Raw genomic sequence first — 27,798 nt, 5'->3', positions numbered from 1 at the left:
AAACTTTTTAAGTACCACTGAAGTTTCCTCATATGCAGTCTTGCATATGGAATTAGAAGAATGCAGAAGGCCATGAACCCCAAGGCTTGCAGTATTTGTCTTGCAGATAGCAAGGTTTTTGTGGCCACCTGTTTGAAGTAAGTCACCAACTGAATTTCCTTTTCTGGCGTAAGGAAAGCCATCTGGGCAGTTGTATTCAAGCTTGCAACCAGGAATTTAATTTTTTTTGTGAGGGTACTAGTTGTGATTTCTTTTTGTTTATGGTGTACCCTAGACAAGTTAGAACCCTTTTCACAAACTCCAGATGTTTTAGAAGAATGGACTTGTTTTCTGCCTGAATTAGAAAATTGTCCTGGTACGGATATATTTGAATATTTCTTTGTCTGCAAAATGCAATTACTGGAGTCAGGCACTTTGTAAATGCCCTGGGTGCAATAGATAAGCATAAGGGCATTGCAGAGAACTGATAATGTAAGTAGCCTGCTTTGAAGCGGAGGTATCTTCTGCAAGATTCCCTGATTTGGATATGCAGGTAAGCCTCTTTTAAATCTAGAGTTGCCAACCAGGCATCTTTGCCTAGCATAGGAAGTAACTGGTGAAGAGTCAGCATCTTGAATTTTGGAATGTCCAGAAAGGTGTTTAGAGTAGACAGGTCCAGAATTGGACGCCATGATTTGTCTTTTCTGGGTACCAGGAAAAGTCCGGAATATAAATCTTGTCCCTTTTCCTCTTCTGGTACTAGTTGAATTGTAGTTGAATTGCCCCCAAGTTTTGGAGGGAAAGTACTTGTTTCTGAGCCTCTGCCCACTGATTTAGGGGCAGGGCTGGCCATTTGTTTGGAGTTGGCAACGTGTGGACATGAAATCTGTATCCCTGGGACACCATATTTAAAACCCATTTGTCCTGGGTTATACATTGCCAGTTTTTTGCATGAAGAGCCAGTTTTCCCCCCAAAGGGGCAGCTAAGAGGCAAGTGCTTGGTAATTTTAAAGGAAAGTCATTGAGACTGTTTCCCATAGGGAGGTGTCTTGTTTCCAGATTTGGAAGTTGAGGCGCACCATTACTTAGTTCTGAAAGTCCCTTGCGACTGACACCTGGTGCTTTTGGAATGTCTGGGTACTAAATCTTGGAGGTTGTACTTGTAAGAAATCTTTCAGTTTGCATAGATTTAGCTTTATCTTCCATCTTTTTTTAAAACTTCTTCAGCCTTACTGCCAAACAAACAGTCCTGCTGCAAAGGAGCATCCAACAATTTTGCCTTAACATGATCAGGCAGAGATTGCTCCTTAAGCCAAGCATGCCTTCTAAGCACAGACCCAGTAATAGCAGCTCTGCAAGAGGCCTCCAAAGGATCAAAACCACATTGCAAAGTATGTTTTCCAACTTGTTCAGCTGAATGCAATAAATCCTGTAAGTCCTTATTTTCCACACAGTCAGAAATCATCATCATTTTCTGTTTAAGCAGTCCCATGATATGCTGTTGATATTTTAGCATATGGAATTGACAGTTTAAAGCCCTGATTGCCAAGGTTGCAACCCCATCTATCCAGCTCCCTGGAGTCTCTATCAGAAGGGGTAGGATTTTTAGCAGTAGAAGCCTTAATGCCCTTGGGCCCCTGAAAATGGTTTCAGGATCTGCAACAGGATTTTTGAAAAGTAATTTGTGGGAATCAGGAACCCTGTAGTATCTGTCTGGCCTTACAAGGGGCCGGAAGCAGAGAATCAGGGGCCATACTGGATTCTAAAAACACATCATCAACAATGTCTAGTACAGGAGGTATAGCCAAAGGCATAGCTGAGGAAGAAGGAAATCCCTAAGCCTCTTTTTGGATTCAGAAAAATCCTGACTTTCCCAGTGGAAATTCTCCCTTAAGGTATGTAAAGTTTCCCTAAAAGAAAAATCCTCAGGGGGAGAAGCAAAAGGAATGGAATCCTCTGCATCAGAGTCCTCATAAGTAGGTATGGGCAAATCCTGTTCATTAGAAGAGTCAGAAGAAACAGAGTCCTGTTCAGAACATACATAATCAAATTCAGTCCTAGGCCTCTTAGGGGGGGGGGGGGTTAACTACCCCTGATTAGAGTAATTAAATCTTCAGCCATTTTGATAATTTGTTTTTTAGGCATAGGGGCCTGAACATGTGGCCTGGACGTCAGTTTCTTAGACAGAAATCAAGATTTTGGCCTTAAAATTTAAGTTGGTGTTGGTTTAATGTACAAATCTGTAGGGCTGAATACATCCTCAGAAGCCAGTGGCTCCGGACCCATCCAGGTAGAGACATCCGCAGGTTCTATAGGTGAAGTATTTTGCGGCATACCGGACTCCAAATGGGTCTCAGTAGAGGCCTGCGAATCTGAAGTAGCGGATATCAGGGGCTGCGAAAGCACCTCACTGAGTACGGGCGAACTGGCGACTGGCTTAGAAGCGTCGTCGGCAGTTATGGACCTCAACGGCCTGTCTCGGTCTTTTTCTTTGCGTTTTTTCAGTACTCCGGTAGTCAGATGGCTAACCAATGTCATTTCTGGATAATTAAACCGAGATCCAAAATATTTAGAAGCAGAAATGTACCGGATAGTGGGCTGATTAAATAACGCACAAAACAGACAGCAAGGTAAGCTGTGGTCAGGGCCTAGGCAAGGAATACAGTACAAATGGAAATCCTTATGAGGTATTTGCTTCCCACAAGTATTACAATTATTAACTTTTACTGACATCGGTAAGGAGCAAGAAAAAGTTTCCCCAACGGGGTACTTAGCTTTTAGTTGAAGATTTTGGTTCTGAAACTCGAAAACGAAAATTTCAGGAGTTGGCCGACCGGCACTTGCAAACTGCTTCTGCTTCGGGCACCATGCAGCAAGAAAGACTGATGTAATGGAATCGGCTGCATGTTTTATATACCCCTGACGTCATGGAAGAAAGGACAGCAACTGACGCAGGACCCAAGACTTTGTTAATCAGGCCGACTGAGGGCAAATGATGACTGCAACAGTGAAACACGAAGAACATCTTCAGTTAGCACTTTAGTCTCCTTTAACTCACAGAGACTTCTTCACATTCCTCATTAATTGCATACATTAAATACCCTGCTTGGGATACATCATGCAAAACACCATTCAATTTAACCTAAGATACCTCGTCACGTGATAAAACAGATCTAAAAACTATCATGATAAATAAAAGATCTCTAAAAAAAAAAAATCAGTGTTTTATCCCTTTTCTTTTCAAATACATAACAAATTCTTCTCTGTTGTTAAGACCAGGGATAAAAAACATGCATTTAATTTTACTTGCCAGCAGTATTCCAGCCATCCTAACTCTTCCGCTATATTAATAATATTACTGATGTTTTTCAGTACTTACAACACTAAACATTTAAAAGTGACTTTACATGTATTTTCTTTATAATGTTTACACATGGCATTTTTGTCGTCACCACTGGCAATAGCATACTTGTGCTCATAGAGTCTTCTGTTGAGCTCCCTGGTAGTTCTTCCTACATAAAACGCATGACAATCCATGCAAATCAACTTATGGCATTATCCTTACAAGTGCAAAGTTTAACAAAGTATGCATCTAAAATAGTAGAGACATCTTCAGCTTTGATTCTCTACAAACAATTCTAGACTTGGCTGAAACCCTGCCTAAATGAAAATCAAGCACAGATGCTGCTTCTGTCTACACAGTGCTATAACTAATGAGCAAGATCACCATTTTATGCAACCCGTGCATATAAAACAATGTAAATTATAAATCTATCTGCTTCCTGTAATAGAACGCATAAGACATAATGAACACATTTTTCTGACGCACAAATAGGATGACACCAAAACTCCAAACTTCAAACATATCAATGAAATAAAAAGGATGCCAGTGAGTCGAGTAAAAAAAATAACTGTAATCAAAGTGACAGCTGATAAACATGTTAACTTTTATCCAGCAATGCAGGAGTACTTTAAATACACAAATCCAAATCTTCTGGTCACACACTTACAGACTGCCACAACTATATACAGAAAACAGATGCAGGTAGGGTATATCACACTGCATATACAGATGTTTTAGGAATTATCATAACTGTAGATGTTTGAGTATGTTCACTGTTACAGCGCTGATGGCACTTGACACTTCTGATCCACAGCCTTGCATCTTGGCCAGATTTCGAGTCCGATATCATTCCCCCTCAAGAACAGGCATGCTCCCCTCCCATTTGGACAGCTACACTTCTATAGTACGAGAGGGATTTACGCCCACACCGTCTTTGGTTCCTCTTTGCCCTGGCAGCCTCCAGGAAAATATGCTAACAGCAGAGCACAAGCCATTTACGGTAGAATATATCTCCAGGAATGATAGCCCAACCAGAAGTTTTCCCAATGTAGTCTCTCCAACCTCTAGGTCAACTTGAGGAGATGAGGCCTCTAGTAAAGGTAGCAGACAGAAAAGGGGCACACTGGCGGGGTACCCACTCCAGCCCCAAGACACCCAGAGAAAGAAGGAAAAAAGGGAGAAAATATTACTGTGATAATGAAAATATTTCGTATCTACAGTGGTGTTAAGCTCCTAATGACTGTACTATATTCATTATGGTTTACTGTTGCAGTAGTGATAACATTTGGGAAGATTCTCACAGCTTATGGAATGATGGCTGGCACTAGGAAAGTGTTGGTTGTGGCGGACCCTGCAGGATGGCCATGGTAATGTCCAGGATATAAGGTGTTGACAAAGTGTGGACAGATTACCATCTTACATACCACCGAAGCCCACTTCTCAAACACTGAACAAGATTGCCATACTTCTTTGGGCAGTCCACACAATAGGTATGGGAGTATCCCGAGTTTTCTGCTTAATGACTTACTGCATCAGTGTTTTTTCTATGTAGATCTACACCATCCTCACTTTCCAAAAAGGTTTTAAGCAGCTGACAGTTGGAGCTGATGCCTTTTACATCAATGTGCTTTTTTCTTAGGTTCTGTCACAGCTTTCTCTAGATCTTCAGCACTGTTTGTGTGTCCTCCCCTCTAGTGAGAAGGCAGCAGCTAAAGTGTACTCTGTCAATGACTCAGTAATCAGAAGGGAAAATATTTCTACATACGCTACTTAACCTACTTCTGAGCCAGAGGAATCAGATTTCTGGGGGGTGAGGGGGAGTGGTCATTCCCATATTTTTTCTGAGTAGGGACCCCTAATATTGACTCGAACCAAGGATGGTTACAGTTTACTAAAAAATACAAAGTCTTTAACCAGTCTTACCAGATCTTGAGGGGGGTACTAGGGAGAGGGGATGACAGGAAGGCCTTGCTAAGCTGAAGTCGAGACAAGATGGCACACATCGGAGACTGGAATGTCTTAGCCTTGCATCTCTAGGGTTGGGGCTGTTCTAGAGTTCTCTAGTCAGAAAAGAGGCACTGAATCTCTGTCTCAGACCTGTAGAGGTTCCCAAGGAGAAGAACCAAATGAATATTACTCTCTACCTTGAAAATAATAAAAATGAGTGTGGAAACAGACCCACAGCAAGGCATCCAAACTGAAATATGGTTGAAAGGTTTTGGCTCGGGAAAATATTGTCTCCAAGTATATGGTGACCTCCTGAAGGGCATTACTAGAGACCCTGGTTTAAGCAGACAAAGCCCAGTGCTGCAAATGCACCTCACCAGATCAGACACTACTGAGCACAGGGTGGCCTTCAGTATACAAAGGTATATTACTAGTATGCCTGAATTTCTTCTACCAAAGGGGTTTCTCCCTTTATGTATTTATTTTGAGGTGAAGCATCTGTGGGTGACTTGGCCAATACCATAGCAATCCTGAACATGAAGCACAGCCTGTTCAGGCTGTCCAAGAGACATCTGATTCTCTGCCTGATGGTCTTATGAAATAATCTAGCACAATGGGGACTGGGAAACATCATACTCCACCCCAAGCAAAATACACACTGGTTATTGAAGTATTTGGAGATTACTGGCTTCCCAGACGTAATACAATTACTGGCAATATTATGATAGCTGCAGTCCCTGATGCCCAAATGTCCCAAAGATTTAAACATGCGACAACAGAAGATTCCTCAAATGAGCTACTAAACTATATTCTGGAAGACAGGCTGAAACAGACTGACAATGCTTTACCAACTTGTGACAAACTCCTCACACACTTTGGTAAGGAAGAACTGCAGAAAATGTGGATGGCCATAACTCTCATTACACTTGTAAGGATGTTTGCCTGGCACAGATTAATGGTGCTAAACTCTTAAAAACAGGGCTGGATGTCGAGCATTCTGTGGCAAAAATCCCAAATGTTACAATATCTGCAACACAGAACCATATAACGAGCATGACTATTTACAAATGTAATAATCTTTGACACAAACTTGCTTGCAGTGCTTCTATGATGATGCCTGGTGTAAGCCAAAGGACTACAGAAAGGCATCCATGCTGTTGACATCTTGAAAGCAATTTACAAATACCATTTGTATAAAGGGGTACACATAAACAACAGCTGTGGTTGCTTCCTCTTCCAAGGAAACATGCAAGATGGAACTGGGAGATAACAGAAGCTGAACAAGAGAAAAAAATTACAGAACATATAAAGTACAGTTTTGTACCTACCATAAATGTAGATGTTCGAGTGTATACCCTGCTGCAGTCATCACACTTGGGGTTACCTTGCTGTCAGGCGGTCCCGCAGTCAGCCTGAACTCCAAAGTCTTGGTCCGGCGTCGGTTGCTGTCGCTTCTTCCCTGACGTCAGAGCTCAGGGGTATATATGAGGCATCCAACGCCATTTTCTTCAGTTTTTCTTGCCCCAGATGTCAGGTGCCCCCCCAAAAGGTGGTCAGTAGATAGTACCAATAATAAAAGTTTAGCACAAACAAAACATCCCTCCAGCTATAAGGAAATACACCACAAAGGCTGTATCAGATTTTAAGGTATTGAAAGGTTTTAGTTAGGTCAGAGGGGATGGAGGGAGGATAACCTGGACTGCAACAGGGTATACACTCAAACATCTACATTTATGGTAGGTACAAAACTATACTATGGTCATCGTGTTACCCTGCTGCAGTCATCACACTTGGGTAGAATCCCAAAGCTAAGGATGGGAGGTGGAGTCAAACAGGGTTAGAGGAGGCTAGAAGGCCCTGCAAAACTGCAGTGGCGAAGCCAGCTTTAGTCTTAAAAGTGGTAAGTGATAGTGTTTGGTGAAGGTGTGTACTGAACTCCAAGTTGCAGCTTCCAGAATATCCTTGGTTGGCACCCCCCCCTGAGTAAGGCTGTAGATGTAGCTGCTGCCCTGGTAGAGTGGGGCCTTATGCTAGCAGGAACTGGTTTTCCATGGTGGGTGTAGCAAAAGCGTATGCAATGTCCTATTCATTTGGAAATGGTCTGTTTTGAAATAGCCTTTCCTTGTGATGCTGTAGCATACGATACAAAAAGCTGGTCAGATTTTCTGAAGACCTTAGTTTTATCCAAGTGGTAGCGTAGCTGCCTGTGAATGTCCATGGAATTCTCCTTTGTTCTGTGGATTTGGAAAGAAGGTGGGTAAAATGGATGGTTTGATTTAGAGCCACACTGGATACCACCTTAGGTATAAAGGAGGGGTTAGTTTGTAGGGAAACTCTGTCTTTTGACGAAAAATGAGGAAAGGCTCTACTGCCATTAGTGCCTGAAGCTCTGAGACTCTTCTGGCTGAAGTAATTGCTAGCATCAGGGCAGTCTTCCATGATATAAACTTTAAGTCAGCTGAGAAAGCTGGCTCAAAAGGAGGTAGCGTAAGTTTTTCCAAAACAAAATTGAGGTCCCAAGTTGGTGTTGGTGCTCTCCTGGGAGGCCTAATGTTTTTGGCCCCTCTGAGAAATGGTCTTAGAAGTGGATGTGAAAATAAGGGGGGATCCTTGTTGTAGTGAGCTGAAATAGCTGAGGCGTGGATTTTAATAGATGAGAAAGAAAGCCCTTTGTGTAACATCTCATTTAGATATTGTAGAATCTGAGGTATGTCCGGCCGAAGGGTATTTTAGCCTTTAGCTTGGTTCCAGGCGCAAAACCTTTTCCATTTGTCCGAGTAGGCTTTCCTGGTGCTGGGCCTCCTGGCCTCCAGAATAACATCCATAACAGCTTGTAAAAGAGGAGCTGGCTGGTTGCTTAGGTGATTTGCCATGCAGCCAAATTTAAGGTTTTGAGCTGGCTGTGTAGAATCTGACTGTCTTGCTGTGTGAGCAGATGAGTAATTTGTGGTAAAATCCATGGTGGGCCCTGGGCCATATTCCTTAATAGTGGGTACCAGTGCTGGCGTGGCCAGTCTGGGGCAATGAGTATCATTCGAGGTCTCTCCATCCTGACTTTCAGCAGCACCTTTGTGAGAAGGGGCAATGGAGGGAAGGCATATACTGTCAGCATTTTCAAACTGAATGAGAGTGCGTCCACTTTCCAAGCTTGATGGTGAAATGTCCTTGTGCAAAATTTTGGTAGCTGATAGTTTTGGGGGCTGGCAAACAGGTCTATGTCTGGAAGCCCCCATTTTTGAGTTATCATTGCAAATACTTGTGGATCTAGTTTCCATTTGTGGGGATCCTTGATGTTTCTGCTTAGGTCGTCTGCCAATGTGTTCTTTTTTCCTGGCAGGAATTGAGCTTGTAATTGAACTTGGTAAGCCAGTGCTGTGTTCCACAAGGTCATTGCTTGCCTGCACAGAGGGTGGGAGTGTGTACCCCCCTGTTTGTTTATGTACCACATTACTGTGGTGTTGTCTGTCCTTATTATAAGCTGTCCTGGATGCAAGAGGTCCTTGAAGGCTGTCAGGGCATTCTGTACAGCGAGCATTTCCTTTTGATTGATGTGCAGATTTCTTTGATCTGCAATCCATATGCCTTGAATGCACCGTCCTGCCATGTGTGCCCCCCAGGCATAGTCCGAAGCATCTGTTGTCATAATTTGCCTGGCTGGGGGTAAGGTGAAAGGTTGACCCTTGTTGAGGTGACATGCCTGTGACCACGACAGAAACTCCTGTTGAAGGCAGGGAATGAGAGGTATTGTTTCCAAGCTGTGGCTGTGTTGAGTCCATATGCATTTTAGGTACCATTGTAATTTCCTCATATGCAGTTTTGCAAATGGTATTAGTAGTATACAAGATGCCATGAAGCCCAAGGCCTGCAGAATTTTTCTTGCAGGGAGGTTGGGTCTTTGTTGCCATTGTTTTGAAGTATTGAGTTAGTTGTAGCTGTTTGTCTGGCGTCAGATAAGCCATCTAGGCCACTGTATTCAAGCTGGGACCCAGGAATGTCATATTTTGTGAGGGCACTAGTTTTGATTTCTTTTCGTTTACTGTGTACCCTAGGCAACTTAAAAGGTGTTTTACAAAAGCCAGATGTTGTAAGAGAATGTCCTTGCTTTCTGCTTGGATGAGGCAGTCGTCCAGGTATGGGTATATTTGAATTCCTCTTTGTCTGCAGTATGCAATTACTGGTGCCAGGCATTTTGTGAAGACCCTGGGTGCAGAAGATAAGCCAAAGGGCAGTGCAGAGAATTGGTAATGGGTTGAACCTGCAATGAAACTGAGGTATCTTCTGCAATTTTGTCTGATAGGGACATGCAGGTATGCCTCCTTGAGGTCCAACGTTACTAGCCAAGCTTTCTTGCCCAACATGGGAAGAAGCTGTGTTAGCATCTTGAACTTGGGTACTTGCAAGAAGGTGTTTAGAATTGAAAGGTCCAGAATGGGTCTCCAAGCATTGTCCTTTCTGGGGACTAAAAAGAGCCTCGAGTAAAATCCTTGGCCTTGCCCCTGTGTAGGTACCAGTTGAATGGCTCTCATGTCCATGAGAGCTGTAATTTGTTTTTGTGCCTCTGCCCATTGATTTTGTGGCAGGTTTGGCATTCCTTTTATCCTTGGCAAGGTGTGGAAATGGAATCTGTATCCTTGTGAGATCATGTCTAGGACCCATTTGTCCTTTGTGACGATGCGCCAGTTGTCTGCAAAAAGTGCTAATTTTCCTCCCAAGGGAGCTGCCAAGAGAGTTTTGCTTGGCAGTTTGAGGTTTAAGTCATTGTGTTTGCCTTCTAGTAGTTTGGGACCCATCTTCTCCTCCCTTCTGTGTTGCAGTGCCCCATTGGCGAGGTTTGTAAGGGATTTGTGCTTGTCCTCTGCCCCTTGGGCGCCTGTATTTACCCCTCTGTGGTCTGTCAGAAGCTGGAAAGGACCAATTTTTTGTTGGCCAATTTCTGCTGAAGCATGGGGGCTGTACCTGTAAGAAATCTTTGACCGTCTGCATAGATTTTGCCTTATCCTCCATTTTTCTTTAAAGCCTCTTCTGCTTTAACCCCAAATAAGACATCCTGCTGTAAGGGTGCATCTAGTAACTTTGCTTTAACATGATCAGGCAGAGTTTGTTCCTTTAACCAAGCATGCCTACGTATAACAGACCCAGTAGCAGCTGCTCTACAGGAAGCTTCCAAGGAATCAAATCCACATTGTAAAGTATGTTTGCCCCTCTGTTCAGCTGCATGCAACAGATCCTGCATTTCCTTTAATTCAGACTGTTGAGGGTGCATGCTCATCTTTTGTTTTATTTGAGACATTAGGAATTGCTGGTATTTAAGCATGTGAAATTGACAATTTAGTGCTCTCATAGCTAGAGTAGCTGAGGTGTAAACCTTCTTCCCCCACCTATCTAGTACTCTGGAGTCCCTTTCAGAGTGTATAGGATTTTTAGCCATAGAAGCCTTAGCCCCTTTGGGACCCTGGGAAATTGTCTCTGGATCAGCAACAGGGCTTTTGTAAAGGAATTTGTGCGAGTCAGGCACTCTATAGCATCTATCTGGTTTGGCTGGAGCAGGAGGCAGAGAATCTGGATTTAGACTAGATTCTAAGTAAACATCATCCACAATGTCTAAAACTGGAGGGATAGCAAGTGGTCTGTGCTGGGGGAGTAAAAGAAACTCTCGGAGCCTTTTCTTTGAGTCGGAGTAGTCCTGACCTTCCCAGTGGAAATGTTCCCTCATGGTATGTAAGGTTTCCCCAAAGGAATAGTCTTCAGGGGGAGAAACTGAAGGAATGGAATCTTCAGCATCAGAATCTTCATAAGGGGGAAAGGACTAATCCTGTTCCTCAGAGAAGCCTGAGGAAATAGACACTTGATCAGAGGAGGCATAATCCTCCTCTTGTCTAGGCCTTTTGTCGGGGGGGGGGGGGTTTGGGAACACCTGATTAAAGAAATCAAACCTTCAGCCATTTTAAGCATCTGTTTCTTGGGCATGGGGCCTTGAACTGGAGACTGAAGTGCAGTCTTTTTTGGTTTTAGAGGAGTCTTAAGCTTAGCATAAGATTTTATGGTGAGAGTAGTAGGTCTGAAGACACCTTCTGAAACAGAAGGTGTTTCTACAGCACCGGCTTCTCCTTCTGCAACGTCGTCGGTAGGGCCTAAAGAAAATGGCTGCGTCGGCCTAGAACTCTCTGCTAGAGAATCCGAAGCGGTCTGGGGTTCCAATTCTGCGGTAGCCAGGGGCTGCGTAGGCGCCTCACTGAAAACCGGAGAACCGGTGACCGTCCCAGCTGAGGCCTCGGAGTCTGGCTTGGATCTAGGCTGCCTGTCTTTATCTTTGCGTTTTTTGTGCACGCCGGTAGTCGGTTGCTCCGACGGCATAGTGTAATTAAATTTCCTACCGAAGTAGTGTCGTGCGAAATCAAAGCGCCGCTTTATAGTTCGCTTATTGAACCTAGCACAAAACCGACAACCAGTGACGTTGTAGTCTGGGCCTAGGCAAGGTATACAATAAGAATGAAAGTCCTTATGAGGTATTTGCTTCCCACAAGAAATGCAATTGTTAACTTTTTCTGACATCGGACTGAGGCAAGAAAAGGTTCCCCAATGGGGTACTTCGCTTTGAAGACTTCGGACTGAAACTCTATTCGAAAATCTCAGGTGTCGGCCGACCGGCACTTGCGAACTGCTTCTGCTTCGGGCACCGCGCGGCAAGAAAGACTGAAAAAAACGGCGAAAGATGCCTCTTATATACCCCTGGAGCTTTGACGTCAGGGAAGAAGCGACAGCAGCCGACGCCGGTCCAAGACTTTGGAATTCAGGCCGACTGCGGGACCGCCTGACGGCAGGATAACCCCAAGTGTGATGACTGCAGCATGGTAACACTATGAACATCAACCCACTCAACTGCCTAGACGACAGACCAACTTGAACATGTAGACACCACTACTTGTAAAGGTTCAAAACTAAATAGAACTTTTCTACAGCATAACATACATTAAATGTTTTGTGCAACTGAATTTGCACCTCAGACTTTATATGAACATTTTACTACAAAATGTGGACACAAGACAATACCAAGTTCTGGGACACTTACCTTGAAACCCTAACTGTTCTATAAGCACTAGGAAGTGAGTGCTTCGATTTTGTTCGAGACCTTGATGGTGAACTATGCTTAGAATGTGAATCTTTTTTACGAGAATGTGACCTTGAACGGGATCTTTTTTTGTGCTTCTTTTTCTTCTTCTCTTTTTCATGTTCCTTGTTAGATCCTTTACTTTTACTTGCTGGCCTATCTAATGTTTTAAGTTCTGCAGCAGGTCCAACTTTTCCCACAAAGGTTGAAGTGGAAGGTGTGCTACTACAACTAACCTGCAAAAAAAGAATACAACAGGCCATTTAGCAGAGCTCTGTTTATTCGCATGGAGAAAGCTACACTTTGAAGAGTAAGCAAGGCAAACAGATATATTTTAGATGAAGAAACATTCAACTTTCATCAAATAAAATTAATATAGCCTTGAGCAGCTTTCTACAAAGAAAATAAGCAAATAACTGTCCATTCAAAGTATCTTGTGTCACACTGGGGGAAACTGCAGTCTTAAACATAACCTTTCTGATTCAAAATCACATTCTGAACATACTTTGCTTTCAAGCACACATCGAATGCGCATGTATGATCATCATGACTCATTACTACAGCAAATCTACCTGGAACAAAGCAAAAGGATTCTTATAATTCCAGTTAAGAGAGGGGCTTAATAACAGTATCCCCCTGCCTCCAATTATAAGACATTACTTGATATGTAACTTAAAACTGCTCTTATATGAACAGCAGTGATTGCAGGATACACTTTTCTTGAAATATAGTCTCATTAAGGACACAGCATAAAAGTTGTGCAAAAAAAGTAAGGCTGAACTCTATGCTTAACTGCTGATCAAAACAGAGAACTGCTTGATAAATGCGAATGCGGCTAATGATCTAAACATGGAATCAAATCTTACACAATTCATCATAAAATAATGGTGGAATTATAGAAAATTAATATCAACATTTTGTATTACATGCAGAGATCAGGAAAAAGGATGACAGTAATGGAGATTCGCAATTAAATGCATTCTGACGATCTAGAATGCCAAATGACCTACAGTTAGGATGCAAGAAATCAAAATATGGGATGTTACCTCCACAAGTAGAAGACAAATCACCAGTAGAGTCTCCTAGGGTTCTGTGTTGGGACCTCTCCTGTTTGACATCTACTTTTTTCAAGTAAAAGCCAATACCAAAGGGCTCCAGCTTACCAAATTTGTAAATGACTGCAAAGCTAGGCGCACTCACTCAAAGAACTGGAGCCAAAATCATGGACTGAAACTAAATGCCAAAAAAATGCATTACTGTATCAATTGGGAAAGTCATCTATCCCAGGGAGCTACCACATTAACACCAGAGCCCTAAGAATTGATCCAGCTCTTAGGGATTTGGGAACTTGTGTGAAGAGTGACTTAACTTTTGACCAACATGTGTCCACTGTTGTAAGAAATTCCTTCTGTACTGTACAGCTTATAAACAGAGGGACTGTGTCCAGATCTAGGGATGGCATTGTCCCCTTTTACTCAGCCATCATTAGGCAAACCATTGAATACAATGCTCCAGATGCTGTGCATCTGTCTAGACATATGCAACTAAAAAAAAAAAAGATCAGGATAACCTCCAGCTGATTGTGTAGCTTAACCCAGAGGGGAGGTATAAGAATAAAAGGTATGAACACACTATTAAATTGTTCTGTTGTTCAGATTACCTGATTGGAGATCGCTTTTGTGTGGTCCTTGGTGGAACCAAACAACGTTGTTGAACAGCTGGGCCACACTGCAGTTGTGAGTCCTGAAAAAGACTGTGGGAACAGTCCTTTGGAAATCCTGCCAGGGGCTGTAAGTGACAGACTTTTGTAGGAGACCTAATAAGACTTTTGTATTCTCAGTGTAAGCAACAGAGTCCTGAAAAGGACTTTGGAATAAGACCTCTGATTGTCCACGGAGGGCTTTTTTAGCTGAATGGCTGAGGAGTGCTGACAAGGGCTGTTGCAATCGCAGTGTTCAGTGAACCCTAGGTAGTCACAGTGGGCGAAACCTCAGTAAAGAGCCTAGGCTAGTTAACCCTGCGTAGGGCTGTGGTTGACAGCTTAGGCTGGATAGCCCTGACAAGGGCTATTGTGGAAAAGGAGTTGGTCCTCAAATATTAGTCTTTGAAAAGACTGTTTTTGGCTGTGGTTTGCCATTAATAGCCTTTAAAAAGGCTGTTTTAAGCTGGGTTAGCTAAGTACATACAAAAGTAAAGGAGTTTTTAAAAAGACTACTTGGTGCAGGTGCTCAATAGCGCGATTCTGAACAAATGACGCTTAGCCTTCGTTTAGAGCTAAAAATCACACCACTTTTACTCAGTCCTTGCCGAGTACACAGTCTAGTGAAGTTCTAAGAGTGCTGGTCAGAATGAGAAATCCAGCAGTCCTAGAGTTACATTTATGTTGAAAAACTGGGCTGGGTTTGTGATGCCAGCCAACAGACATCTAACAGGGGAGTGACTTGGGCATGGCCTTTAATGGGCCAATCCCCTGCTTGTGCTATATCGACACCAGTTCTAGTAATATAGTTTATTACAGTTATTACAATCAGAGAAATGTACAGCAAATAAAACTTGTTAATTACATTGGTTACAGTCGCAGAAATGTACAGAACAGCTAAGTAAAAATGGTCAAGTAAAAGCACCATATAGGCACATGGTTGTTAGTAATTTTTGGCCCTGTACTTGGGATTATCTAAAACTATTCACCCTATATTATTTCTAATGAATGTAGCTGTTTGACCAAGAACAGAACCACTCCTCAATGCAAAAATTCCAATAATAGATAAACCTTGATCCTTAAAAAAGAAAAAAGTTCCTCAGGGTAGTGAACGCTGTCTTACAGAGAAAAGTGGTTCACTACTGGTCGACTATGTGCTCTGGTGGAGCAAATGTTTGAAAAGTGTAAGCTTTAACTGGAAGGACCACCCACAGCTTTGAATTCGAGTGGGATTCTGAGTTTGTCCAGCTCTTTCGGTGTCTTCCTCAGGGAGACTTCAACAAGAATCTTATAAAGACAATATAAACTATAAATCTAAATCTGGCTATAATTTAATTTAAATTTGATCTTTAAGTACAATACTATTATATAACACTATTAACTGTAGACTAGAGGACATTATAAAACTAAAATAAAACAAATAGCCTTATGAGAGTTTTTAAAGTAATATGGAAATTTTTTGTGCGCATGGGGTAACGGGTGTACTAACAGTTTGACTCGTGAGGAGGGAAAGGCACAAGAAAAGCGCCTACCTCCCACTGTGAAAGAGGGGCTTAGTGCTAAATTGGAAAAAAAAAAAATTGTGAAGAAAATGTCTCCACAGGGGTTATATTGTTCCAGAGCAGTTGCATGGCTGTGGTGGGGATTATCTTTTGGAAGGGTCTAAAGGGGGAAAATAAAGCTAACTTTAGAGCGCATCTGTGTGAGTTGCCATGTGGTCATGCGCGTAAAACCAGGGAAAGAGAAATGCTAAATTTACTGTCATGGGATTACGTTGATATTGGGTCTGTGGTTTGGGAATTTCAAGGCTTAAAGATTAAAGCTTGCAATGGTGTGTGTGATGTATTTTTGAGGAGAAAAACATTTTCTACAGCCGACAAAAAAGGGGCAAGTGTGCCCTTGTCTAGTGCACAAGAAGTGGCCCTAAATGACCATAAACGAAATGCCCACTGGTATCAAACACTGAATAAAAATGGGGACTAAGTGTGCCTTCAAATTAGTGGGGATGGTAGTGTAAAACTTGGATACAAGAGTGAATCCAGTAGCTACTGTAAATGGGTATGGGACAGAGTGAGTTGTAGGGAAGTTGAAACTGTGTGTGTGCGGGCGGCTGCGTGGAGGATAGGGAAACAAAAGTAGAAATATAGTACAGTTGTGTACACTTACCATAAATGTAGATGTTTGAGTGTATTCACTGTTGCAGTCATCACAATTGGGTTATCTGCCTGCAGGTAGCCCTCAGTCAGCCCGAATATCAGAGTCTTGGGATTTCTGCGTCAGATGCTGTCGCCTTTTCCATGACGTCAGGTCATCAGGGGTATAAAAAGTACAGTTGTGTACACTTACCATAAATGTAGATGTTAGAGTGTCTTCACTGTTGCAGTCATGACTGTAGGGTTCTCCCCTGCTGGCAGGCAGTCCTTGGTCGGCCAGAATCCCAAAGTCTGGTTCCAGCGTCGGCTGTTCAGCCATGCTCCCTGACGTCAGAGCGCCAGGAGTACAAAGCTGACAGCCGACGCCATGTTCTCCAGTTTTTCTTGCCCCAGATGTCAGGAGTCCCAAAATGAGTAGGGTTCCCATATCCTTTGCAAATACACCTCAGAAGAATGGTGGAAAAAAAGGAACCACACAAAAGTAAAAATAAGAGGGGACAGGAGGGAGGGAAACCCAGACTGCAACAGTGAAGACACTCGAACATCTACATTTATGGTAAGTGTATACAACTGTACTATGTTCACCGTGTTTCACTGTTGCAGTCATGACTGTAGGGTAGAATCCCAAAGCAGAATGAAAGGGAGGTGGTCATAAAGTAGAAGGGGAGGCTAAAAGGCCCTGCAAGACTGCAGAAGCAAAGCCTGCCCTAGACTTAGAGTAGAGAGGTAGATTGTAGTGCTTTGAAAAAGTATGCACTGAACTCCCAAGTTGCAGCTTCCAAAATGTCTTTGGTAGGAACTCCCCTGAGGAAGGCAGCTGAAGTGGCAGCAGCTCTGGTGGAATGAGTCCGTATACTCCCTGGGATTTGCTTTCCATGGTGTGAACAACAAAATCTGATTCCATGAGCAATCCATTTAGAAATGGTCTGTTTTGAAATGGCTTTACCTTGGGAACTTGAAGCATAAGAAACAAACAGTTGCTCTGATTTTCTGATGTCCTTGGTTCTGTCCAGGTAAAAACGTAGTTGTCTGTGTACATCCAAGGAATGCAAGATTCCTTTCCCCTTTATTTTGAGGAGTGGGGAAAAAAGTTGGCAAGTGAATAGTTTGATTTAAAGCCACTTTGGAAACCACCTTAGGCATGAAAGTAGGATTAGTCCTTAAAGACACCCTGTCTTGATGAAAAATAATATAAGGCTCCACAGCCATAAGAGCTTGCAACTCTGAAACTCTCCTGACAGAGGTCAGAGCTAACAGGATGGCTGTTTTCCAAGATAAAAACTTGATGTCAGAAGAGGCAGCAGGCTCAAAAGGAGATAAGGTGAGCTTTTCCAAAACATAGTTGAGATCCCAAGCGGGAATGGGAGGAGATCTAGGAGGTCTTAAGTTCTTAGCTCCTCTGAGAAACTGTCTCATGAGCTGGTGGGAAAAGACTGAAGGGTCTGTATTATAATGAGCAGAAATAGCAGAGGCGTGTATCTTAATGGAAGAGAAAGAGAGACCCTTATGTAAGAGATCTGTCAGGTAAAGTAAAATCAAATGAATGTTAGGAAGAAGAGGATCAGAATCCTGAGCCTGCATCCAGGAACAAAATCTTTTCCATTTTCCTGCATAAGATTTTCTAGTGCTAGGACGTCTGGCTTCTAAAATGACATCCATAACCTGCTTGGGTAGGAGAGAATGAATCAAAGACCCTGGATTAACCAGGCCGCCAGGCTGAGAGTTCTGACATGGGAGTGTAGAACCTGACCCTGGTGTTGGGACAGAAGGTTCGGAGTCTGTGGTAAAACCCAAGGGGGCTCCAGACATAGGTTTTTCAGAGTTGGGTACCAAAACTGTCGAGGCCAATTTGGGGCCAGCAAGATTATCATCTTGGGCTTGTCCTGTTTGATCTTTAATAATACCCGTGGAAGAAGAGGAAGAGGCGGAAAGGCATATCCCGAGAGGTTTCTCCAACTGAATGATAGTGCATCCACTTTCCAAGCTTGTTCGTGGAAAGTCCTGGTGCAAAAAATCTGTAGTTGATGATTGAGGTGGGATGCAAAGAGGTCTATGTGAGAACATCCCCAGATGGTTATCCTGAATATTTCGGTGTCCAGCATCCACTCGTGTGGGTCCGAAAGGTTTCTGCTCAGACTGTCTGCCAGGACATTTTGCTTCCCTGGTAGAAAATGAGCTTGAAGGTCCAGATTGCAAGCTAGAGTTGTGTTCCGTAGATCCATGGCTAGTCTGCAAAGGTGGTAGGAATGAGATCCCCCTTGCTTGTTTATGTACCACATAACTGTGGTGTTGTCTGTCCGTATCAGTAGTTGTCCTGGTTGTAGAAGATTCCTGAAGGCCAATAGAGCTTTCTGAACGGCTAAGCAGGTGCTTCTGATCCTTTGTCTAAAGGCCTTGCAGACAGTTGCCCTGAAGATGGGCTCCCCATGCATAATCTGAGACATCCATGGTTAGTATCTGAGTGGCAGGAGGCAGACAGAAGGGTTTTCCTTTGTTTAGAGTACATGCCCTGGACCACCAAAGGAATTCCTTTTATAGACAAGGCAGGACGGAGATCAGTATGTCTAAACTGTGGCAATGCTGAGACCATACACTTTTTAGGTACCACTGTATTTTCCTCATATGTAGTCTTGCATACGGTACGAGAAGGATGCAGGAAGCCATGTAACCCAAAGCCTGCAAGAATCTCCTTGCAGATATCGGAGTTAAAGTTGCCAAGGTTTTGAAAGTTGAAGCCAGCTGTAACTGTTTTTCGTATGTCAGAAATGCCATCTGGGTTGTTGTGTTAGCGCCCAGAAAAATTATCTGTTGTGAGGGTATCAAATTTTACTTTTTTATGTTTACAGTGAATCCCAGGAACTTGAGAAAACTCTGAACAAACTGTAGATGCTGGAGTAAGACCTCCTTGCTGTCTGCCTGAATAAGACAGTCATCCAGATAAGGGTAAATTTGAATTCCCTTGAGTCTGCAATAAGCTACTACTACTGGAGCCAGGCATTTGGTGAAGACCCTGGGCGCAGAAGACAATCCAAAGGGCAGCGCAGAGAATTGAAAGTGCCTCGATCCGGCCTTGAACCTGAGGTATTTTCTGCATTCCTGCCCGATGGGAATGTGTAAATATGCCTCCTTTAAATCCAAAGTTACCATCCATGCATTTTTGGTTAGCATTGGAAGTAGCTGCTGTAGAGTAAGCATCTTGAATTTTGGTATCTCTAGAAAAGTGTTCAAGATTGACAGATCCAGAATGGGTCTCCATGAATTTTGCTTCCTGGGGACTAGAAAGAGCCTTGAGTAAAAACCTTGTCCCATCTCTGAAAGTGGAACTAGTTCTATGGCTTTCATAGCCAAAAGAGCTTCCACCTGGTTTAAGGCCTCTGTCCATTGATGTTTTGGAAAATCTGGCCATCCGCTTGGCCTTGGTAGGGTATGAAAATGGAATTTGTAACCTCTTGAAACCACATCCAGAACCCACTTGCCTTGGTTATACGAGTCCAATTTAGGTGAAAAAGAGAAAGTTTTCCTCTGAGAGGGGCTTCCAGGCAAGAAGTTCCTGCAGCCCAACAGAGGGAGTCATTGAGTCTGTTTCCTATGAGCTTGTGACCTGTCCTCTCCTCCCTAGGGTTGCAAGCAATCCACTGTCTTGGTCTACAAGAGGCTTGTGTTTGAGGCCTTCCTCGGGAGCGTCTGTATCTACCCCTCTGAGGCCTGTCTGAATTGGGAAAGGACCAATTTTTTGTAGGCCAATTCCTACTAAATCTGGGTGGCTGTACTTGTAAGAAATCTTTAACTGTTTGCATGGATTTTGCCTTGTCCTCCATCTTTTTAATCACCTCTTCAGCTTTAGATCCAAACAAAACATTATGCTGAACAGGAGCATCCAATAATTTAGCTTTTACTTGATCTGGCAAATTTTGTTCCTTTAACCATGCATGCCTTCTAATTACTGTGCCAGAGGCAGCAGCCCGACAAGAAGCCTCCAAGGCATCAAATCCACAGTGTAAACCATGCTTCCCCACTTGTTCAGTGGCATGCATTAAGTCATGTAATTCCTTATCATCTGCACAGGTGGAAATGGAAGTTAGCTTTTGTTTTAAAACAGACAGGAGAAATTGCTGGTATTTCAGCATATGAAACTGACAGTTTAAAGCCCTAATAGATAAAGTAGCAAAAGTGTACACTTTCTTGCCCCATCTTTCTAAAGATCTGGAATCCTTCTCAGTGGGAATGGGGTTTTTAGCAGAAGCGACTTTAACTCCCTTAGGACCCTGAGAAATGGTTTCAGGTTCAGCAGTGGGGTTCTTGTATAAAACTGGTGGGAATCAGGAACCCTGTAATATCTGTCAGGCTTAACAGGAGCTGGAGGAAAAGTGTCAGGGGTTAAGTTAGCCTCCAAAAAAGCATCATCCACAATATCCAAAATAGGAGGAATAGCCAGGGGTCTATGTTGGGGAAGAAGAAGAAAATCCCTTAGCCTTTTCTTAGATTCTGAATACTCCTGTCCTTCCCAGTGGAAATGTTCCCTCATTTCATGCAAAGTTTCCCCAAAAGAGAAATCCTCAGGGGGGGAGAAGCTGAAGGAATGGATTCCTCAGCATCAGAATCCTCATAAGGAGGGAGAGAATATTCCTGGTCAGAAGAAGAAACTGAAGAAACAGAAGCCTGATCAGAGGAGTCATGATAAACTTCCTGCCTTGGCCTTTTATCTGGTGGGGGATGTGAACCCCTAATCATAGTAAGCAAGTCCTCCGCCATCTTAAGTAACTGTTTCTGTGACTTGGGAGCCGGATCAGAAGAGGCCTGTGTTGCAGTCTTTGATTTGGAAGGAGTCTTTGCCTTTATTAGAAGCTGAGTAGGCCTGAAAACCCCTTTGGAAGCCAGTACCTGCACAGCGGCTCCGGACCCGTCCGAAGGTCCTGCAACAGAAATATTCAAAGGCCTAGTTGGCTCCTCGTGGGAGTCCGTTTCGGCTATATATATATGTATACATAATATATGTATATATATGTATACATATATATATACATATATATATATATATATACATATATACATATATATATATATATATATATACATATATATATATATATATATATATATATACATATATACATATATATATACATATATATATATATATATATACATATATATATATACATATATATATATATATATATATATATATATATATATATATGTTTTTTTTTTTAATTATAGTAATATATTCTGCATTATCTACATAAATTTTCACATTTAATATTCAGTACATTTATTTATATTTATTATATTTATTACAACTTAGTGGATATATGACTTTTCAACACTATTTTTAACATTTTCCTCAGTATCATCAGTTATTTTATATAATATATATTTCATTATTTATATATGTATTTATTTATATATATATTTATTTATATAGGACATTCATTCTTTAATATGCATTTTGCCTATTTTGCAGTTACTGGTTCTATAGATAGGTACATGTCATAGTATTGTTTTACTTGATTCCTTGCTTTTATTTTATTTTATTTTATTATATGGTTTCAAAATGTGCAATTTACATAAGTATTTATAAGTTACACTGTACAAAACTGATTTTTACATGCTTTTTTAAGCATTGTGTATTGTAACATTTTGCACATTGATTTTTACTGGAAATATGCATTAATTGATTGTTAAGTGATGTTTGAAAAGTAAAGAATGTATATGACTTTAAATTTACGTTAAATGTTGGCGCCAAAAAGTCTTTAAAATGTATTATTTTTGACTAGTATGCGATTCTGAAGAAGTCCACGACTGAGTGGAGGAAAGCGCTTAATCGCTACGCAACTGTGATATTGTTTTTATCCAACTGCACAGGATTATCGGTGATTTATGTTTTTTTTGTTCTGCTGGTTGTGTTTCAATAAAGGGTGTATTATAGCTTTGCTGGTCCTGGCGTATTTCTCTTGGGTTACGTGTTTTGGATTAGTTTAATACAGTAAGAATGAAAATCCTTATGAGGTATTTGCTTCCCACATGAAATACAATTATTAACTTTTTCTGACATCGGACTGGAGCAAGAAAAAGTTTCAACGGGTACTTAGCTTTGAGTAGGAGAAGAAAGTCTTCGGACTGAAGTTTGTTCAGAAAAGATTGTCAGGAGTCAGCCGACCGGCACTTGCGAACTGCTATCATCTCACGGCAAGAAAGACTGGAGAACATGGCGTCGGCTGTCAGCTTTGTACTCCTGGCGCTCTGACGTCAGGGAGCATGGCTGAACAGCCGACGCCGGACCCAGACGTTGGGATTCTGGCCAACCGAGGACTGCCTGCCGGCAGGGGAGAACCCTGCAGTCATGACTGCAACAGTGAAACACGATGAACATCATGCAGCCGATGCCATTACATCAGTTTTTCTTGCCCCAGATGTCAGGAGCCCCCAAAATAGGAAGCAATTACATGGTGTGGAACACCTCCAGTAAAAAGTAAATATCATAACCATAAGATATGGCCAAAAAGAGTAAAGGTAGAAAGCATAGAGAAATCAGGGCGCTGGAGGGAGGGTAACCAGGACTGCAACAGTGAATACACTCGAACATCTATATTTATGGTAAGTGTACACAACTGTACTATGTTCTTCGTGTTTCACTGTTGCAGTCATCACACTTGGGTTGATTCCCAAAGCTGAGGAAGGGTGGAGGCAGTCAAGAAGTATTAGGGCTGGCTAGTAGACCTTTTAAGACTGCTGCGGCAAATCCAGCTCTGGATTTAGAAAAGACAGGTAAGTGGTAAAGCTTGGTGAAGGTGTGTACAGAACTCCAGGTTGCAGCTTCCAGGATGTCCCTGGTAGGGGACTCCCCCGAGAAATACTGTAGAATTTGAAGTAATCCTAGTGGAATGAGTTCTGATACCCTGTGGGATAGGTTTTCCATGGTGTTTGTAGCAGAAATGGATGCAGTGTGCTATCCATTTGGAAATGGTTTGCTTTGAAATGGCCTTGCCCTCTGCCCCTGTAGCAAAGCTGACTAGCAGCTGGTCAGATTTTCTGAAAGACTTAGTCCTGTCAAGGTAGGACCTGAGCTGTCTGTGCACGTCCAAGGAGTGCAGGATCCTTTCCCCTTTATTCTGAGAATTAGGGAAAAAGGCTGGTAAATGGATGGGTTGGTTTAAAGCCACACTGGATACCACCTTTGGCATAAATGACGGGTTAGTCCTGAGGGAAACCCTGTCAGCCTGGAAAATAATGAAGGGTTCCACAGCCATTAGAGTCTGTAACTCAGACACTCTTCTTGCTGAAGTGATGGCTAGAAGTAAGGCTGTTTTCCGAGAGAGGAATTTTAACTCTGATGTAGCAGCATGATCAAAAGGGGGGAAGCATGAGCTTCTCTAATACAAAGTTAAGATCCCAGGCAGGAGTGGGAGCTCGCCTCGGGGGGGGGGTCTTAAATTGGTAGGTCCTCTCAGGATCTGTTTGATCAGAGGGTGAGAGAAGAGGGGTGGCTCAGTATTGTAACGAGCTGAGATGGCGGAGGCATGAATCTTAACTGATGAGAAGGATAGGCCTTTGTGGAGCAACTCTGCTAGGTAATCTAGGATTTGACATAAGGTGGGCACGGCTATGTCATTTCCTTGAGACTGGCTCCATGAACAGTACCTTTTCCACTTTTCTTAATAGGATTTCCTAGTACTAGGCCTTCTGGCCTCAAGGATGACAACCAGCACCTGTTTGCTGAGGATTGCTGGTGGTGTATTCAGGGAATAAGCCAGGCTGCAAGGTTCAGGGTTTGCAGCTGAGGATGGAAAATCTGCCCCTCTTGCTGGGAGAGCAGGGAGGGTGTCTGATGTAGATGCCAGGGTGGCACTGCTGTCAGACTGCGTAGGAGTGGGTACCAGTGCTGGTGTGGCCAGTCTGGAGCAATAAGGATTGTCCTTGGTCTGTCCTGTTTGATCTTGAGTAGTACGTTTGAGAGGAGGGGCAGACAGGGAAAGGCAGAGAGAGATTTTCCCATGTGAAGGATAGGGCATTCACTTTCTATGCTTGGCTGTGGGGATTTCTGGTGCAAAAGTTGCTCAACTGATGGTTTTGGGGGAAGCAAAGAGGTCCACCTCTGGTGTCCCCCACCTGTGGATTAGAAGTCTGAATGAGTTGGGTTCCAGTTTCCCCTCGTGTGGGTCCACAAGATTTCTGCTTAAGTCGTCTGCCAGTAAATTTTGTTTGCCTGGCAGGAAATGAGCTTGCAGGTGCACTTGGTTGCTCAAGGCTGTGTTCCATACAGCCAAGGCTAACCTGCAGAGTGGGTAGGAATGAGTTCCCCCCTGCTTGTTTATGTACCACAAAACTGTGGTGTTGTCTGTCTTTATCAAGAGTTGTCCTGAAATGATAAGGTATTTGAAGGCTGTCAGAGCATTCTATACAGCTAACATTTCTTTTGATTGATATGCAAGTGAATTTGCCTTGGCTCGATTTGCCTTGAATGGATTTGCCTGCCATGTGAGCCTCCCATGCATAGTCTGATGCGTCTGTTGTCGGGGGTTTGGGCAGAGAGGGGTTGAATGAAAGGGAGTCCCTTGTTGTGCTTGCAAGCCACTCCCCACCAAAGGGGCTCTCTGCCCTTAGGCAAGGAATGATAGGAATCAGTGCTTCCAGGTCCTGAGAATGTTGACACCAGAGACTTTTTAAGTACCACTGAAGTTTCCTCATATGCAGTCTTGCATATGGAATTAGTAGAATGCATGAGGCCATGAACCCTAGGGCTTGCAGTATTTTTCTTGCAGATAGCTGGGTTTTGGTGGCCATTAGTTTGAAGTAATTTGTCAAATAAACCTGCTTTTCTGGAGTGAGCAATGCCATCTGGGAAGTTGTGTTCAAGCTTGTTCCCAGGAATACAATATTTTGGCTGGGCACCAGATGCGATTTTTCTTTTCGTTGATGGTATACCCCAGAGAAGTTAGAAGTCACATCCACAGTTTTTTGCATGCAGGGTGAGTTTCCCTCCTAGGGGTACAAGTACTTGGGCATGGCTGGGAAGGATGACAGACAAGTCATTATGAACTTTTCCCATAAGGGTTGGCTTACCACTCCCTGTTTTTGAGGTGGGTGCACTCCACTGTTCAGATCTCTGCATACCCTGAGACTGTAGCCTTGGTGGTCTGTTGCCCTTGGGGGCTTGGACTGAAAAGGTCTGGGAAGGACTGGAAAGGACCAGTTTTTAGAAGGCAAATGACTACTGAATCTAGGTGGCTGTACCTGCATAGGATTTAGCTTTTTCCTCCATCTTTTTAAGAACAACTTTTGCTTTTGTGCCAAATAAACATTCTTGGTTTAATGAAGCATTTAATAATTTTGCTTTGAAATGGTCTGGCAAAATTTGTTCCTTCAGCCAAGCATCCCTTCTCAGTACAAATCCAGTGACAGCAGCCCTGCAAGATGCTTCTAAGACATGAAAACCACACTGCAAAGTATGTTTACTAACTTGGCTTGCAGAATGCATTAACTCTTGTAAATCATTTTCTGCACAATCTGGAATCAACATTTTTTGTTTAATTAGTTCCATAATATGCTGCTGGTACTTCAACATGAGAAACTGGCAATTTAAAGCTCTGATGGCAAGAGTTATAGAGGTATACACCTTCTTACCCCACCTGTCTAAAGCCCTAGAATCCCTGTCCGAAGGGGTAGGGTTTTTGGCTGTGAGAGTCAGGTACTCTGTAGTACCTTGTCAGGCTTTCTAGGAGCTGGTGGTAAAGTATACCGGGTAAGATTGGATTCCGTGAAGACATCATCTACAATATCCAGGACAGGGGGTACAGCTAGAGGCCTGTGCTGAGGCAAGTCTAAAAATTCTCTGAGTCTCTCTTTGGACTGTGGGTAGTCCTGGCATTCCCAGCAGAAATGCTCTCTTAAGGTATGCAAGGTTTCACCAAACCAAAAGTCCTCTGGAGGGGAGGCAGAGGGAACGGAATCCTCTGCATCTGAATCCTCATAGGCAGATAAGGGTATGTGTCCTGGTAATCAGAGAGATCAGAGTCATCTGACTCATGGTCTGTAGAATCAGAAGGAAAATCAATTCTTTGTCTTTTAGAGGGGGAAGTCTGGCTTCCCCCAAGCAATAAGGTCTTCAGCCATTCTAATCATTTATTTCTATGGCATGGGAGCTTGAGAATGCGCTTTGGTCGGTTTCCTAGGCACAGTGCGAACTCTGGGCCTGAGAAACTCAGTAGTTTTAGTCGGAAACAAAGTAGTCTGTTTAATATGAACATCGGAAGGTCTGAATACACCCCTCAGAAGCCGGTGCCTGCACAGCGGCTCTGGAATCATCCAAGGTAGAGACATCCGCAGGTTCCATAGTCGAAGAAGCATCTCGCAGCATACCGGACTCCGAATGGGTATCAGCAGAGGACTGCAAATTTGCAGAAATGGGTATCAGGGGCTGCAAAAGCGCCAGAGTACCGGCGGACTGGCGACTAGCTTAATGGAAGCGTTGTCAGCAGTTTTGGACCTATGCGGTCTGTCGCTGTCTTTATCCTTACGTTTTTTCAGAAGATCGGTAGTCGGATGGCTTATCGAAGCCATTTCGGAATATAGAGAACAAAAGTGAAAGAATTTAGCGACAAAGAAAGCCCGACGACGAATAGTTTGGGCGTTAAGGCACAAAACCGACAGCGACGAACATCGTGGTCTGGGCCTAAACAGGTGACGCAGTAAGAATGAAAATCTCTGTGAGGTATTTGCTTTCTACAGCCAAGACAACTGTTACGTTTTTCTTGCTCTAACCGATGTCAGAAAAAGTTATCCCCAAAGGGATACTTAGCTTTAGAAGATTTCAGGTTTGAAACTCGAGAAATGAAAATTTCAGGTAGCTTCTGCTTTGGGCTCCCGTGTGGCAAGAAAAGCTGATAAGGTTAACACTTGCACCACACCTCCAGCCTCACAGAGACCTACTAAACCAGCACTGGCAAAAAATACACAAATACACAAAATTATACTCGGAGGCTCTAAATAAAAATAAATAAAAACCTGCAAAAGCTTCAGAGACCTCCAAAGCAGACACCCAAAAAACCTGCACCTCCCGTCACAAACCAGACAACACATAAAACACAATCAGTGTACCGCACAATCACAGCCCTTAAGGTAAAATAATATACCATACACACTAGTAATAGGTGACTCTACAGTCAGGCACACTGACATCCCACTCACTAGGCTAGAAAAGGAGGTGGTTACTGTTCGTTGCCTGTCGGGAGCCAGAATCCGCCACATAACACAAGCACTCAGGTCACTCCAGAACAAGTACAAATATGACTCTGTCATTGTTCATATTGGTGTGAATGACCTGAGACGTACTTCCCTGGACTACATGAAGAGAGACATGGAAGAGCTCTCTGATCATGTAGCCAAGGCAGGTATGACCCCCGAGTAGCATCCTGCCCTTACCAAGAATGATACCGCAGTATAAAGAAAAAATGGTCAATTTCAACAACTGGCTAAGCTTCTGGTGTCATTCAAAGGGGATCCAGTGTCGGTCAGCCTGGAACGACATGCTCGACAAGCCTTGTTGTTTCGCAAGAGACTGCTTGCACCT

The 27,798-nt window shown here is 43.0% G+C and overlaps 1 protein-coding gene across 5 annotated transcripts in view; it reads right to left on the bottom strand.

Moving 5' to 3' along the window:
• LOC122799595 (splicing factor SWAP) overlaps window positions 1-27,798 on the bottom strand; it is a 1,354,031-nt gene that overhangs the window by 422,671 nt on the left and 903,562 nt on the right. For all 5 annotated transcript variants that reach the window (XM_044068762.1, XM_044068763.1, XM_044068764.1 and 2 more), the window contains exon 15: window positions 12,339-12,613. In XM_044068762.1, the coding sequence (XP_043924697.1) occupies window positions 12,339-12,613 (275 nt within the window). The remainder of the gene's footprint in view (window positions 1-12,338; window positions 12,614-27,798) is intronic.

This window comes from Protopterus annectens, chromosome 4.part0, assembly GCF_019279795.1.
Source record: "Protopterus annectens isolate FY-2018-M chromosome 4.part0, PAN1.0, whole genome shotgun sequence".
In the NCBI taxonomy this organism is placed as follows: Eukaryota; Metazoa; Chordata; order Ceratodontiformes; family Protopteridae; genus Protopterus; species Protopterus annectens.
This window is presented reverse-complemented; position numbering and strand designations above follow the sequence as displayed.